The sequence below is a fragment of the Barbus barbus genome, assembly GCF_936440315.1.
Source record: "Barbus barbus genome assembly, chromosome: 2".
NCBI classification, from domain to species: domain Eukaryota; kingdom Metazoa; phylum Chordata; class Actinopteri; order Cypriniformes; family Cyprinidae; genus Barbus; species Barbus barbus.
The window spans coordinates 26600064-26616696 of NC_136730.1; the positions used below are offsets into that span (position 1 = coordinate 26600064).

General features: G+C 40.0%; 1 protein-coding gene across 2 annotated transcripts in view; it reads right to left on the reverse strand.

The window, feature by feature from the left end:
* Positions 1-200: 200 nt before the first annotated feature.
* The window catches only part of LOC306882072 (cadherin-11-like), a 52201-nt gene continuing 35768 nt past the window's right edge, over positions 201-16633 (reverse strand). For both annotated transcript variants that reach the window (XM_079436521.1, XM_079436520.1), the window contains exons 2-12: positions 15916-16373; positions 14866-15160; positions 14059-14178; positions 12694-12861; positions 10958-11145; positions 8573-8826; positions 8314-8450; positions 7550-7671; positions 6570-6687; positions 3042-3293; positions 201-1968 (exon numbers count right to left, since the gene is read on the reverse strand). In XM_079436521.1, the coding sequence (XP_079292647.1) occupies positions 1472-1968; positions 3042-3293; positions 6570-6687; positions 7550-7671; positions 8314-8450; positions 8573-8826; positions 10958-11145; positions 12694-12861; positions 14059-14178; positions 14866-15160; positions 15916-16167 (2403 nt within the window). In that variant the 5' untranslated portion in view covers positions 16168-16373 and the 3' untranslated portion in view covers positions 201-1471. The remainder of the gene's footprint in view (positions 1969-3041; positions 3294-6569; positions 6688-7549; positions 7672-8313; positions 8451-8572; positions 8827-10957; positions 11146-12693; positions 12862-14058; positions 14179-14865; positions 15161-15915; positions 16374-16633) is intronic.

Sequence of the window (16633 nt, forward strand, 5' to 3'; positions counted from 1 at the left end):
CAATGGGGAGACCTACCACTGGAAAGCACAGAAGCCGCTGGTGAAAAGCTCTGCACGTCTCTGCGAGTGCGAATGTAATTCATCTGCTGCACTGCATTCGTATTCAACCTTTGTTTTTCCATCATGGGTCGTGCTACAGCGGTTATACGTCGTGCAAAGCGCTGATACATTGTGTTCACATAAATGTCTACCGCCATCGATCATTTTTATAAAAAGAGCATTTATTTAAAAGTTTTTGCTTCTTAGATTGAAGCACATAATAAAGCAACAGTACAATGTTCATAAAATATAAGTGTGATGCTGTAATATTTTCCTTACATGTTGAAATACTGATATTTGTATGTATACTAAAATAAGAACTTTTAAAATTGTACAAATAGTTACCATAAAATCGACATAGAAATTAGCCATTTCTCACTGCGACAAGACAGACTGCTATTTTCTCACCAATGAGAATAACATAAGCCATTAAAGAGAATGAGAAATGAAGAAAACTGAAAAAAAATGATAGTCATAATGATTTCATCATAATGAAAAATAAAGAGAGAGAGAAAAATTTAAATAAACTGATCGGTGTAAGATTGATCCTCAAGAGACATATTTTGCACACTGTACTGTACATACGTTATAAGGACTTTAGCTTGCTTTAGGATATAGCTTTCAAGTTACAAAAAAATGCACTGCGTTGCAAGAGTGTCCATTAGTTAAGGCGATTTTTGAGCTCACAGGTCTTTCTTTGTGATTGTTCATAGATGGAACTGGGCTGAAGTTTTTTTTTGTTAGTTTTTTTTTTCTCTTGTATTCTAGATGACAAACACACTGAGTCTATTTTTGCTGGATCCATCTGCTTCCAAATATATTCATATATATATAAACAAACAAACAAAAAACAAAACAAAAGGACCTGTTTGGACAATATCTCCAAAGACAATATGGAGGCGCTACAGAAGTTACAGAAGCCTTAATTTGCTGACGTTCGCTCCAGATTACTTAATAAGGCAACTGTTTTTGTTTTTATTTCTTCGTGAGCTTGTTCACAGTATCAGCAAATCCATGTCTCTCTGTGATCCACATCCATAACCTCAAACCTGTAGAAACCTACAAACATCAAAAGTGAAACGTAACGTTCTTCAGTTCTTAAACGACATTGTCACATATTTCTTCATTTCATACACACAACAGATACACGTCCACCACAGATGTGTCTGTGTGTCTTTATCTTTTTTTTGTTGTTTTATTTCGTTTTTGTAAAATTTTTATTTCTACCCTTCTGGCTCCCCCACAGCACATTGTGATCGTACCTATGACACTCCCAGCATCTAGTATACTATGTGTATACTTACAAACAACCTAGAGTTTACTATAAAGTGAAAAACTCATGGAATACTTATAGTAAACTTCACAAAACACACAGTTAGTGGAGGAGGGCCGGGTCGGGGGAGAGATGGAAAGGGATCTATTTGAGCGAACGTTAAGAGTTGTCATCAGCGGAGTCTTTGGTGCCGTAAAGATCGGCAAGTTTCTTGAAGCGTGGCCCCCAGCTTTGGAGGTAGTCGTAGTCCAGGTCTGAATCTGTGGTCACCGACTCCAAGGAACTGAGAGAGCCGGCGATAGAGCCTCTACCTTCATAACCGTAGATCTGAATGGAGTCATACGGGGGCGCTGTGGGGTCATTGTCCGCGTCAGAGATCCGCGTTTTGATGAAGTCATCCACGTCTACGCTGTTGCCAATGGGCCTCAGGCCGGGGTGCATGGGATACTGCAGCTCAGGCTTGATGTCCTTACGGGGCAGGAAGCCGTTGGCACCGTCTGGGTTCTGTAAGGTGGCAATGTCAAACGCCTCTGTGTCCTCCTCGCCACCTCCCTCATCATCATAGGTGATGATGTTCTCCCGAATATCTTCCTCCTCAAATACGATCAAAGGCTCCTTTTTCTGGCGCCGCAGGGCCACGAACAGTACCACGATCGCTGCAGACATGCAAACAAATGTCAAGCCAATGTTAATAGGTGTGCAGCACAATAGGTAGGGTGCAGTTTAGTGGTTCACTATATATCATGGGGAGGGAAGAGAGGGGTTGTTGTAGGTATTAAATGTACGTAGTATGTTATTTGTGTAAAACAGCAGATATTGCATTGTATGTGTCCAACCCAAATTTCCTTCGGGACAATAAAGTTTATCTTATCTTATCTTATCTTAATAGCATCTTTCACGTATGCTGGAATCGCTACGATGCCTCTGTATGTAAGTAATCACATCAGAAACTGTTTTCTTAAATGTAGTTGCTGGAAAGATTTGACTCTGAAATTGAAGTGTTCCCATTAAATGCAATGTTTTAATACTGCTCTTTGATAAGCGCACAGAACTTGAGATAGCTAATATGTTTTAAGAAATGATGAACTGTAATATTACAGCTTTTGAATATGACTTGACATTCTTTACACATTAGAATAAATGCAAAATCCCACCTTTAAGTGTTTTTTCCCCTTTATTTCTTTCTCTATTCCTTTAGGTCCGCTCAAAATGTTCAATATATAAAAAGTACATTTTATATATATTATATATATTTAATTCATTCATTCATATATGCTTTTGTATTTGTATTTATTTTGTGTTTTTATTTCAGTTTAATAATTATTAAAATCAGTGTACTTCATAAGTGTACTTCAACAAGTGACTACATAAGTTTGCCTTACAATTACTCTGAAGCATTCGTCTCTGACAATTTCAAATATTACTTAAGTAAACAAGCATCTTTACAACGTACTTAGGCTCAGAATGCTTTAAGGAAACAAATCCCTAATAAGTTTATAGAGACAAGAAAAGTAAATAAATATTGTTCTCTGTAAACTATCTGTTCTATAAATACTTTACGCTTCTGTAGTTGTATGAGTGTAAAAGAATTCCAGTGTGTTTTGGGGTAAAATGCAAATATTGACATGTATCAGGTCCCTATAATGTTTAAACCAACCAAGCTGGACTTCTATTATTTACATATGGTTGTTTTGCTTGTGTATTCATATACAAATACAATTAGGCTTACCCAGTAGAATAACGATACAGGCCAAGATGGCAATCAGAGCTCCAGTGCTGAGCCCTGCTGACAGGATGAAAGGTTCCACATTGCAAGAGAGGATGGTGTCTTTGCTGTCGCAGCTGCACACACGGATTATAAGAGTATTGGTGCTGCTCATCGGGGGTACGCCGTTGTCATTGATCTCGATGGGAAGGTGATACACGTCCTGGGACATTCTGCTGAAGCCCTTCCGGATCACAAAGATGCTAGCAGTGCTATCTGTGAAAGCAACAGAGGAACATTGATGGAATGTTTACTTCAGCTGATGAGCAGGTTACAGGATTTTAGTAAAACAACAACATAGTTGTAAATGCGCTGAATAGAATTACAGGAAAGTTCTCCATTCCCTGGAGTTGAGGTGCATTAGAACTACCCACAGCCACTGGTGAGAGTAAATGAGGTGTGAATCCTCCAATATTAAATTCATGTTTAATATTGAGAACATTTATCAGCTTTTGGAAGTGTAATCAAAGTTAGAGCGGAGGGAGCGGTATTGGTTTTATTTGCAGCTGGGAGGGATGGATCAGTGCCAGCACATTTCCCTGATTCACGGTTTCCCTGACGCAAGGTCACGTTGAAGGCATAGATGGAGTGAGTTCATTTAGGGGCCTGGGGTTTAGTCATTTTCACTCCCTCTGGCACCACTTTCTTCAACCTTCAGTGGCTCTGTCAGGGAAGGCCACTAATGATATGGCTACAACGCTCATATAGCATGACGCCGTGGACAGGCTCGATCAATCTAATGTTATCCATTATAATTCTATATCATATTCTGTCAGTGAGATTACCATGGGCTGTGTGAAGTATCAATTTGCAACGTTTGAACTCGAGAGAGCTCCTGGGTCCTTGTTTACAATGATGTGCTTTTGGGCCACCTTTATTGGCAAATGCTGTACACTGAGAACCCTCATGGAAGCCTGCTTTGTGCCAGGAAGGGAGCATTAATGCATTGGTCTTGTATGCATGATGTGTGACAAAAATATGATATTAGAAACACATTTTTTCAATGTGAAGCCAAATTAAATTCTTCATTAAACATTATCTGGAAAATGGTATAAAATATTATCTGCCACTGAATAAAAAAAAAAAAATTAAAAAAAGGTCATTCTGACTATTTTTTTTATCAGAATTGTATGTTTATATCTCTATATAACAACCCAGCAGGCACAGGACATCAATATAACGTCAGGTTAACGTTGGACAGATGTTACATTTTGGTTGAGAATGAAAATCGGGTTGACGTCAGTATTTGACGCCAACTTGACGTTGACTTAACATTGGATTTTGGTTACACAACCTAAAAACATCAAATATCAATTGTCATCTGACATCCATATTGAACATCAAATTAACATAGAATTTTGGTTTCCTGACATCGAAACTGAAATTTAACCAAATATCAATGTCTTATGATGTTGTGTGCCTGCTGGGAAGCAAAGCGACTTTACATCTCTGACTTTATAACTTGAAATTGCAAGTTTACATCAAGCAATTCTGAGAAAAAAAAGTCAGAATTGCGAGATAAAAAGTCACATTTACCTTTTATCAATTACCATTTTTTTGTTTTATTTTATTTATTCAGCAGAAATGGGCTTCCATATTATTCAAATAATGTGTTAAAAATACGGAATTAGTTATTTTAAATTTTCTATTAAAAAAAGAATACATGTAATGTATTTTTACTTTAAAAAAAAAAAAATTACAGACCCCAACTTTATGGCTCTCAACAACAGATGTTTACTAAAAATTGCAATTGCTGGATGATGATTAATTCCCACATTTAAATTCAGTTGGCATTCTGAAAATGTAGTAGATCAAAACCAGATCTGATGCATATTTTTTTACTTTTTCATTATTACTAAACAGATAATATTCCATACAATTAATATTTAGAGTTCATGCACATTTAAAATCAGCAGGCCTTCATTACGTCCGTCTGATAAGAGGACCAATGTCAGAGCCTCTGTGGGGAGAGTGGAGCATAATGGAGCTTCAGATAAATGGGTGGGCAAAGCTGTTGAAAACTGTATCCATTTGAAAGGCTCCGGATCCTGATAAAGCCAGTCAATCTGAGTAGCCTAATCTGTCTCCCTAATATTGTTGGCTTTTGAAATGGCCTGCTAAAAAGTGCTCATCTCCTTTCTCATTAAAGCAGACCGAATGGGAAATGGGTCATTTCTCTCTCTCTTTCACTCCCTCAACTTCTTGGTTCACATCGGTTTGCTCTATTAACCAAGAAAAAAACCTAAACAGATCTGTGATTGTAAACATTCACTCTTTAAAAACAATTAATGCATGTTTCACTCACTCAGGCAACAAACATGTGGAGTTACTGGAATCAGCTATTGGATTTCATGATATTTCCAATCTATTGCTGGTCAATGAGAAATATAGCACAATCAGAAATTAGCCAATGGAATGGAGCATCTCAGTCAATGGCATGATTTTGTAGGCCAACCTGGAAGGCTATTTCGCCAAGGAGTCCATTGAGGTGTTCAGAAAAGCAGCGGGTTTCGATTTTTGAGTAAAATGAGGTCTGTGGTAAAATACGGTTAAATTACAAAGAGCTACAGTTGTCTGATTCTACAAGCGCAGCAGCTTACACTGTTTAGATTGTAATTTGTGCAAACAAAATGTGAAAATCTGAAGTAGTTCTAAAAACTGACTGGAAATTTCTGATTTGACAGCTTGAAAATTCTAATTCTCTTCCAGGTACGACTCAAAATTCAACAGCTCTACAATAGTTAAAATACTGGAAAATAGTTTAGTTTGTTAGCATATGTTATGCTACTATCATTATCATATCATAGCACTCATACTGAGCATTCTGAAATAACACCAAAGCTCCTTGTAAGCAAAGTAAACATGATTTACAGTTTCTTTGAAGCATACATAATTCAGCTTGTAATCTACCAAGAGCCACCACATAATGAGTTCATATAAAAGCAGCAAATTCCCCTCAAACTGAGCACCACCAAGTCACGACGACACTCCTCAGAGAGGTTCCTCAACTGGCTCTAACTTGAGGCTTCTCATTTCCCAGCGACTGACTCTCATATTACAGTAGGTGGGGCTCTCATACATGTTCTTCAGACCTGTGTCTACCTGTTTGAGGAAAGACTATTAGACTAAAGTATGGTGCTGAAGGTTTTCTGGGCACCACAAGCAGGATGCTTGAGAAACAGATCGAAACGGGGCTGCCTACCATCTGGGCTTCACCCACGTTCCGAATCCACAGATGGAGAAGCTCAAACGAGAGCGACGCTTCCATAATTAATAAGAGAGGAAGTTGACTAGAGTTTGCCCACCTCATCATGACCTAATTATCAACACGAGGTTGGCTGGGCGACACTGTAGACACTCACTCCTACACATGGTTGAACTCATTTGGTTTGGAAAGAGACAAAAAAAAAATAAAAATTGGCGTATTTTTTAGAAAGACGCAGCTGTTCAGTTCAATTTATTCTGTTATGGGGTGTTTTGTGTGCCACACACCTCTGTTGTCCTTGAGGGAGAAACTGTGGTTGTTAGCGACCTCAGGGGCCAGGCTGAAGTGGAAGTGCTGGCGGTGGGCCATTTCGTCCTTATCTGTCGCGCTAACTGTTTCAATGAGCTGTGGAGCAGAGGGTTCAAATCAGGTCATGTTAAATTGGTTAAAATCATCAGGGCATGCCTTTAAATAAACGTATGCCTCTTTTATCTCTCTTTCTTTTTTCTCTGTCACTCATTCAAACTTGCAACTGGCCGACAAAAAAAGTGAACAGTGAATTGATTAAATTTAGACATGAATATAATCTTTAATAGTGCTCATTTAAAAGTTTTGATAGAAGTTGTGACCTCTTTTAGGAATTAGCTAATTCATTACCATTTCCATATTTAAAGGCAGTCATACATCTATCTATCTATCTATCTATCTATCTATCTATCTATCTATCTATCTATCTATCTATCTATCTATCTATCTATCTATCTATCTAATATGAACTGGCAACACTTTACAGATTATTCAGATTATTACAATTTGGAGTCAGTACAGTATATATATATATATATATATATATATATATATATATATATATATATATATATATATGAAAACTACATATACATACATTATTTATATATATATATATATATATATATATATATATCCCACCAAAGCTGCATTTCATATTTTTTTAGATCAAAATAGAGTAAAAAAATTGCAATATTGCAATATTCTCAAGTTTGTAGTGTCACATGATCCTTCAGAAATTATTCTAATTCACAGATTAGTAATTAACAGATTAATGAAAGTAATTAATAAAATCTTACCGATCCCAAACTTTTGAATGGCAGTGAATGTGCATATGCATTAATAACATAAACACACTATAAACTAATATTAATGAATCTTACTGTAAAGTGTTGCTAATTGTTTAATAAATGCTGAAACATATTTAATTGGTCCTCAAATAAACAGTTTGTTGATTTACCTTTCCAGGGCTGACATTCTCACAGACAAGCACTTCGTTTTGAGTGGCAAACTCTGGAGCATTGTCATTCACATCTTTGACTTTGATATTGACTCGTACTTTTGCATCTTGGTGATGGCCGCCTGGAACAACAACAGAATTCAAAATGCGACACATTTTTAAGATTTATCAATAATTCAGTGAGCTGTAAAAAATTTAGTTAGCCCTTAGTGGAAGGACATGAGTGACAAGACAGAACCACAATTGTTATAACTGAGAATGATTCACCCATATCTCCTGAATCACATCACATAATCTGAAATGATCAGGTTTAGTAAATGCCTTGATATTTTGCTTTCAGACACAAGTGTCTTCCACATAACAAAAGACTATTTTCAATGTAGTTTTCATGTCTTTAGACATTCATTTTTTATGGTCGAAATTATCAAAGACAGTGGAATGAAAAAGAAAATGTATCACACAGAAACTTTGAATTCAGCCAGAACAAACACTAACTGCACCTCAAGTAAATCACATGCACACAAAAATAAATATATAACATTTTAGGGCCAATTACACAGTGTTCACTGAACTGAGGGTATCATTTGAAGTTTGAAGAGGTAATCTGTGGTTGTCTCTTCTGAAATCATGCAGGAGGCCTGGCGACACTACAACCACATAAGAGTAGGGTGGAGCGAGAGCTGGGGAGCTTGGTAAGGGAAAAATGAGAACCACGCAAGGCTGCTCTGTTATTTAAAAGCCCAGAAAAGCGATGAGTGACCTACCAATTTCTGCAGCACTGACAGAGATGTTGTGCCAAGCCTGTGCTTCCCGATCTAAAGGCCTTGTGGTCTTAATAATCCCGTCCTCAGTATTAATGGTGAAAAACTCTTCCAAGTCTGTGTAGCGTGGAATCATATATCTGGGAGGAAAGAGAAAAAAAAAGTATAAACTTTGGGGGCGAACTGTCATCAAACAAAGCACTGATCACAAAAACAGCCAAAGAGAAAGTAATCTGATTCTTTTACAGGAAGCAGTTCCTACCTGATTGGATTGTTCATGATGTCGGTGTCTTTGGCATGTACACGGCCGACCAGAGTGCCTGCTGGGGCGTTTTCCTCCACCTCAAAGTTGTAGCTGGGAGCTATGAAGGTCGGGGGCTCGTCTGCATCTTCTACTGATATTTTCACAATGGTAGTATCTTTGTATGGACCCCAGGCAATGAAACGTGGGTCCACGTGTGGGTTGGAGGCTTCTACCTTTAGTGTATATGATCGCTTGGTCTCAAAGTCCACAGGCTGAAAACAAGAAGTGAGGTTTAATTTAGTTATTCACTTTGATGGAAGCTGTCAATAGAAAAAAAAAATAAAGTTTTTTTGTTTTTTTTCAGGAATCACTCTACATGTTCGAATATGAAAACGACCCCTGTGTCAATTGATTCTGGACTACATGGAGAACCAAAGGTGAATTAAAAAATAAATGAGTCTGAGCAATAAAATAACCATTAATAGATTACCAATACAGTAAATCAAGTGAAATGAACTAGGAAAAGTAAACACTAGAATATGGCTAACCAGAAAAAAAAATGAAATAAAAGGAATAGTTTAAAAGAAGCAGACTAGAGGGCACTGTTGTTATACATTTGGGAAGGAGACTGAATCCACAAAGAAGCTCAAATGAGAAAAGCTTTCGAATATCAAGGCTCTTGCAGACGTCTTTCAGTTACAGACTGCACTTTTTTACAATTCTCAAATGGCACAATTGTCATGAAATTTAGATTCAAGCAAATGAAACAAGATTTTTAAAAAAGTGCGTTCAAAAGCAGCCAGTCATTTGGTCCACTCGTGTCCTGCATCGCCAGTTTTCACGCGTCCTCCTGTTTTCTGATTAGCCTGTCTCACCCGTCACACCTCTCGGTCACAAATTACCAAGTGAGAATTACACTTAAAGGGTACATATCGACTCAAACACACACTCACACGTACACATGCCGGCTAGGTGTGTGTTGATTGGATGAAAGTTGTTTTTCTTGCTTCCTCGTTCTCTTCTCTCGCATTTTCTTTTCTTTGGATCTCTTTAATGGAGCTGCCAACGCTGGAAACAAGTATGACCCAGTTCTTTCCTCCAACAGGTTGGAAACTAGTATCTGTTTATCCTGACAACAACAGTTCCCCCTCTTTTTCTTTTTCCCCTACTACAATCCTTTATTTGGCACCTAATAACTCCCGTCTGAACCTAATCAGGAGCAGATAATATTCACAATAATGCTACGTCTCCTCTTAATATTCAGCCTGCGTCGCCTGCCCGCAGTTGAAACAGAATACTTGATTAAAACCCTGGCAATTCCGTCAGTAATTTCGACTTTAATTTTCAACATGCTTTGAAGAGCAAAAGGTGATGATTTCCCAAGAGGTGTATCAGCGAGGCATTGTGTTATTGAGCGAAGCAGCATTGCATCAAGCTGATTGTTGTTGGCATGCCTTATTGTCTGTTCTCTCACCCTTCTGCATGATTCATTCCCTCCTTATACCCTTCTCGGCAATCTGAAAAAGCACTGCTGTGGCCATGATGTTTAAAAAAAACAAAAAACACAAGCGAGGCTGACAAAATCCCCCTCCAATTGTTCCTGCACCATACAAACCTCCTTTACACAAACAACATTCACAATATGCTGACGCTTCGCCAGATTAAACAGCTTAAACAGCAATAATTCTTGACTGCATACGCTTTCCTTTCTTCAATATGCTTCCCTTTCTAATGATCATTTCGTGGATGATCACTAGAGATCTTAAACTGTGGGGGTGAGAGGTAAAGGATCACCAGCAGGTGGCAGTGTTAAGGCTGCAGGCTGGGTCTCTTTGGCTCTCAGGCTAAAGCTGGTTAGTGGCTAGCAGGCTTCTTGGGGTGATGTGAGATTTCTCTTGGCCAAGGGAGGTGGGGGTACGGACGGGCAGCAGCCTAACCCGAGTGGCTGTGTAATTGTCTGCCTAATCCAGGGCCTCAGAGCAGGGGAGGAATAACCCGGGCAGCACGGCCCAGATGAGCTTCCCTCACACGGACGGAGAGAAGCAGCCATGAAAGTCAATGCTCATCTCAGACATAATAGGGAAGGGATGGGCAATGTCATTGCAATTACAGAGTAAAAATGGTGAAAAATCACTTCCCAGCTTCCCAGCAGTCCTGCACTTGCGCTCACAACCTTGCATATTTGAGCATCCATGCAAATAGGAACACAAATGAACAACCAAATAAGCTAAATGCAAATGATTCCTCAAGAAGACTAAGGAATGGACAGAGAAATTCATAGTAATGCTATCTGACAAGAACAGCCCTCACTTTCTCGTGCTCGCACTTGTTTCCATTCACAGTCACACTTACGTAACTAGACGTTGCATTTACACACTTCTTTGGCGCTCTCACACACTTCACCTTCTTTAGTTTGATGACTGCTTCCTGGGTCTCAGAGTCCTTGGTGATCTCGAAGAGGTTCATGCCGTCTCCCTCCAAAATGCGATAATCCACCAGTCCGTTCTCTGCCACATCGGGATCTCTGGCCTTCAATCGACCCACCTCCTCACCGGGAACCTTGTCCTCTGCGACTGCCATGGCATAAACACCTGTGAAGAAGGAGAGTGAGTCCCGGCAGCTCTCAAGAAAAGGGGGTAGGAGGTTATATGGTTTATAATATCTCTGAGTCACAGGCAAGAAAAATCACGATCACACTGCCCACCCGGGAATGGAGAGCCGGTTCTCTGCATGATACCGGTGCTACCTTCAGGTAGCTGCCTGGCACCTGTGAGCTCTTAGCTGGTGAGAACAGGAGTGCATGTGTGAAATTTACATTTGTGTGCTTGAGTTAGCCTGTACGTGTATGTGGGTGGGTGTATGAAGACTATAACAGACACCTGCCTGAGGCTGGAGCTCGCAGAAGGACCATATGGCTCCACTCCCTGTCTGCTAAGAGCCAAAGGCTTCAGCTGCATTTATAAAAATAACTCCCACATGGGGAGGAAGTCCTCGCGAAGAAAGGCCAGGGCATGCAAAGTGGTCTGCTTTTTCAGTCAGACCCTCAACAGACCAAAAAAAAAGTTTTCATCTACACGTTTTTTTGGGAGCTAAGTTTACAGCGAGTCATGTCTCAAAGTCTGTTTCTGATAGGGCAAACATTACTCTGGGAATCAATATCGAGCCTAAAAGAGACCCACTGCTCAAACTGCATTTTTCGGAGTGAGCAGAACCACATTAAATATCTGAAGCTCAGATTCTCACATGTGCTCAGAGCCAAACTGCTGTCCACATTAAAAAATCTATCTTGCTCCTGAAATGTTCCATCATGCAGTCGGCTCAAAACTATCGGTGAGGTAGATTTAAGGATCTGCTGGCCTAAGCTACTCATTGTGGGCAATAACCTTGCAATGTACAGTTTATTTTGGTCCATGAATAACGGTTTCTACCAGCACCAAAAACAGGGCTTGTGTAGGAGCTGGAGCGTTGGGACCATGTTGCATTCTGCTTAAGTCAGGGAAAAGCTTGAAGGCCTTTTGCTACCGAGCCTGAGACTCAGAGCGCACAAAAAAGCAAAAGCTCGGAGGAGATTTATAGGGCCGGTTTCTGGAACAAAAGACATATAAAATCTATGTGCTTAGTGTGCAGTTTGATGTTACATCGGCAACACATGAGTGCTAGCTCACACTAGCCCGTTCCTGTTCTCTTCTGTATACGCAAACACAGTAAATATTTCATCCAGCCTTTCACGCTCGAGAGACTTGATGTCATCATGCTCGCGCTGAACGTTTAAAGAACATTTGAATAATTAAGTTGTGATATTTTCATGTTTACATCTGTAGCTCATATTAGCAGATTCTGACTTGGTCCCTGAGGGCTTGTCAGTGTTAATATGTGGTTTGAGGATTGAAGTGTGGGGAAGAAAGTGCTGTACACTGGCTAAAAGCAAACTCTCCTCCCTTGGTGCATGCATAGCAGAGGTCAGAGTAATGTTGTGTGTAGCCAGCCAAAGAGCAAGGCATGGTCACAGTGACAATAATAAAACCTGACAAGGATAGAGGAAGACAAAAAATGATGGATGGAGGAGAGATGAAGATAGGAAAAGAGAGAAAAACAGAGAAAGAGGGAACATTCACAGCTAGAAGAATAAATTATCTCACCCTGAGCGAACTTCGGAGGGTTGTCATTGACATCAGTCAGGCTGATTTTAACCTGAGTGGTCCCTGACAGACCACCCATGTGTCCACCCATGTCCTTGGCCTGGATGACGACATCGTATTCCTGCCTGGCCTCCCTGTCCATGTTGGGAAGAGCTGTGCGAATGATTCCTATAGACACACATAAACACAATATGAAGTAAGATACACCCCAGACCATTAATTTATGACCATCCATTCATTGATTGATTTATTGTATGTTTCATCAACATTCATGAGAATTATTCCATCTAAGCAGTTGGAATGGATTTTTGCAGTAAACAATATTACTATTTTGAAGTGATAACCCTTTAAGTTAGATGCCCCCCTCAGAACTGGGGCAGAAAGCCCCAATTATTTAATATTTCAGTGAATTAGATGCAGATTTAAAAAATGTTTTATTGCTCATTAAACCTATAGGCTAATTCAGTGGAATCATTTAGTCTAAATGTATAAATTATTACTATTACAATAATCTGTTCAATTAAAAGTTAAATTCAGTTGCACGTTTATATTGTTATTACATGGTTATACTCTCATTATTCATTCAACTAATCTGTCAAAATGCTTACTTTGCATGGAATAAGTGATTTAGTTTTTCAAATGAATGTCATCTTATAAAAAAAAGAAAAAACAAACATTCATTATGATAGATTATATATTTTACACATTTTTTGTTAACCAAATTAGCAGATGTGTTTTCCTTAATGTACTTGATGATTGTCAAGTTACATTAAATGCATACTGTTCTAAAGGGGGCATCTTGTACCCTCTTCTGCATCTCCAAAGTTGTGCACAACATACACATGCCGTTTTTATCCAGTAGGGCAACTGACCTTGGTCTTACACTTCTGGCAAGTGCTAAATTCTAGCTTTCAACTGACACTTTACTCTTCCAGCCAGAAAAAAATATGTGGCTATTTTCTCATTCTTGTGGTTCTTGAAGTATTTAATACAAATACGCTATGAATAGTCGCATGATGGTTTTGTTAGTACCACACAGATGAGCAGCACTGAACAGGATCGAGCAAAACATCCAGCTTTAGTTTATTAGCAGCATCTGCTCCATCTACTCTGACTGCTGTAGGGGTTTCCACTGCCACTGGGACACTGTAGGACTAATGTGACCACGGGTTAATTTAGCTCAGAGAACGCAAGGTGCTCTCGCGAAGCGTGAAAGGACTACCCTCTTAATTCCCAATCCTCATACTCGTAATTGAATTGAAGCCAAACATGACTTGAAATTGCACATGATGCATAATTGAATGCATGGCTGGCTCCACAGAACTAACACAGAATCAGTGAAAATATCATTATTGACGACTGTACCTGTTTGTGGCTCCACAGAAAAGTAAGGCTGGCCCTGCAGGATGCTGTAGACCAGCCTGGCACTGTTGCCGTATGTGGGGTCATCGGCATCTGTAGCTGTGACCTTTATCACTGAAGTACCTGAAGAGAAAGTCATGATAGAGATCGCTTTTGGATATTGCACAGATCTCACAGTCTAAGATACACCTCCCATCGACATTCACAACAAAGATAAGAAAGAGAACAGCAACCTGGCTATTTCTCAGGTTATAAAGTTGATCTTGAATAACCTTTCTTAAAGGCAACAAGAGTATTTCCGAGTCTAAAGCTAGACGATACAAACCGTTGCCTCAGGTTTGAGCATGCAATGTTTTGCCTTCAGCCGGGCTAATTTCCATGAAACCTGATTCTGTTTACACACTAAAATCAATTTACCCAGCATATTTACCAACTTGTCTAAAAGTATAAGGAATTGACCTGGACAAAACTAGCCTTTCGAGGTTCCCGGTAGTATTATGTGAGCTGTGAAAGGGGGGTATCGGGGTAACAGATCGTTACCCCGTGACAGGAGAGCATTACTGATGATGTATTGCACAGTGAAAATGCAGTAAACACAAACACATGCACACAAACAAATGCAAGCACACACACACACACACAAACAGAGACAAGTCACAAAACAACAGTTGCAACAAGAGTACCGACTCACTTTCTGAGAGTCAGATTTCAGCTCTTTTGAATAATGCATGAGGAACAAGCTGTCAGGCGTAGGCTCACAGAGAAAGAGAAGAAGCTGACAAATATGCCTTTCCAGAGGCTCGAACTCACCAACATTGGACATCTCAGCCACTCGCGCATAGTAAGGACCGTGAAGGAACTCTGGTGGATTGTCGTTGATGTCCTGCACCTTGACAATGAACTCTGAGGGAGGCTCCAGGGGTTTGTTGGTGTCTCGATCCACGGCTTGGGCAGTCAGGGTGTACTGGGCCTGTTCTTCTCTGTCCAGTTTCTTTGTGGCGTGAATGTTGCCCGTTTTGTCATCGATGACAAAAATAGTGCCTGCTCCCTCCCCTGAGAGGATGTATTTAATGTTTCCATTTCCTGAATCTACATCCGAATGAAGCTGGAAGAAGAGAAAGAGCAGGTGAGTGAGAGGTTTCCATCAACAACGAGCAGGTCAAACAGGAACACTGACTCGAAGTAGAAAGCTTTTTGGCTGGTCTTCAGCAATGCATGATAGCATCTCCTTTAGAGTATCACATTAACATAGTCTATCTTACAGTAATGTCCACCCTGATGGCCGGCTGCACTGACAGTGAACTCAGCAGGGAAACATCCCTCTCCTAAATGCGAGTCTACATTACTCTCGAGCGAACTCCATCGTTTTATATTAAAATGCAAACGAACCTCATTTTCGTAATGTATGACTGTTTATATGTTGCAAGCAAAGTGTATAGAGCTGATACGAATCAAGGGATGTTGATTATGCTGGTTAAAATGAAATTAAACTCCTAACACAGAATATCCCCACTCAATAAGTTTAAACCTCCACTTGGGTTCAGGTGGGAATTTAAAGGCCAACGTGCTGCAGGTTCGCCATGTAACGATCCGGCAGCCCCATAAATTGTCCATTTCCCCTATGCAAGAACCATAGGGGACTGCACTGTTATTAAAAAGGAAATCCAATTTATAACCTTTAATCAAATGGGCCACTGATTGCTTTTGTGGAACAAATGGAGGATATTGCAAGGACTCTGTCTGTAATGAAAACCCCAATGACTTTCATTCACAGTATAACCTTAAGAGAAAAACAGAGGGGGAGGGAGATGGAGAACGGATGTAGAGAAATGGATGTAGAAGTTCCTTGTTTCTACTCACCCGACCTACTAAGACGGGATCTGGGCCTGTGTACTCCTCAATGACAAAGAACTGGTTCCAGACCCAGCCTCGTTTGGAGCGGTGAAGCACCTGGCCCTCTTTGCCTCTCTCCCTGTGTCTATGCAAAGAGAGATGGCGGCGGTGGCCGCGCTCCCGAGGCACTGAGCCCCTGTGTGTCGCTGCCACTGCAGCGCTCCATAGTGCGGCCCCCAAACACAAGAAGAACACCTGCAGTCTCAGTCCCTCCCACATTCTGCCCACACTGTCCACTTCCTCTGGGCCTTCCTGTTCACACCCCTTCTGTGTGTATCAAGGTCCAGAGAGAATCCTTGAAATGGTGTCGTCTGGGTGGTGTGGTCTCTAAAGGGCTTGAGGGGGACAGGGGGAGACCTCACTGGATTTGGCTTCTGAGATTCATCACCAAGTCATACTTTTCCAGTCTTTCTTCCTCTCTGATTCTGAAACAAAAAGAAAAAAAAACCCACCATTAGTCACATGAGGAAATGTAAGTAAGGTACAAAGGTCTACATTGTCTGCATAAAACCTGGAAATACACAGGATAATAGTTTTAGGATAATAAAACATTTAATGACACTTTGACACAAAAATATTTTGCACTGTTACTAGATCATGAGAACATTTGTGTCATTGATCATGTGAAAAAATTATTTGTAAATGTCAGATATTCTTGTTTCCGCTGAAGCACAAGATGTTCTTT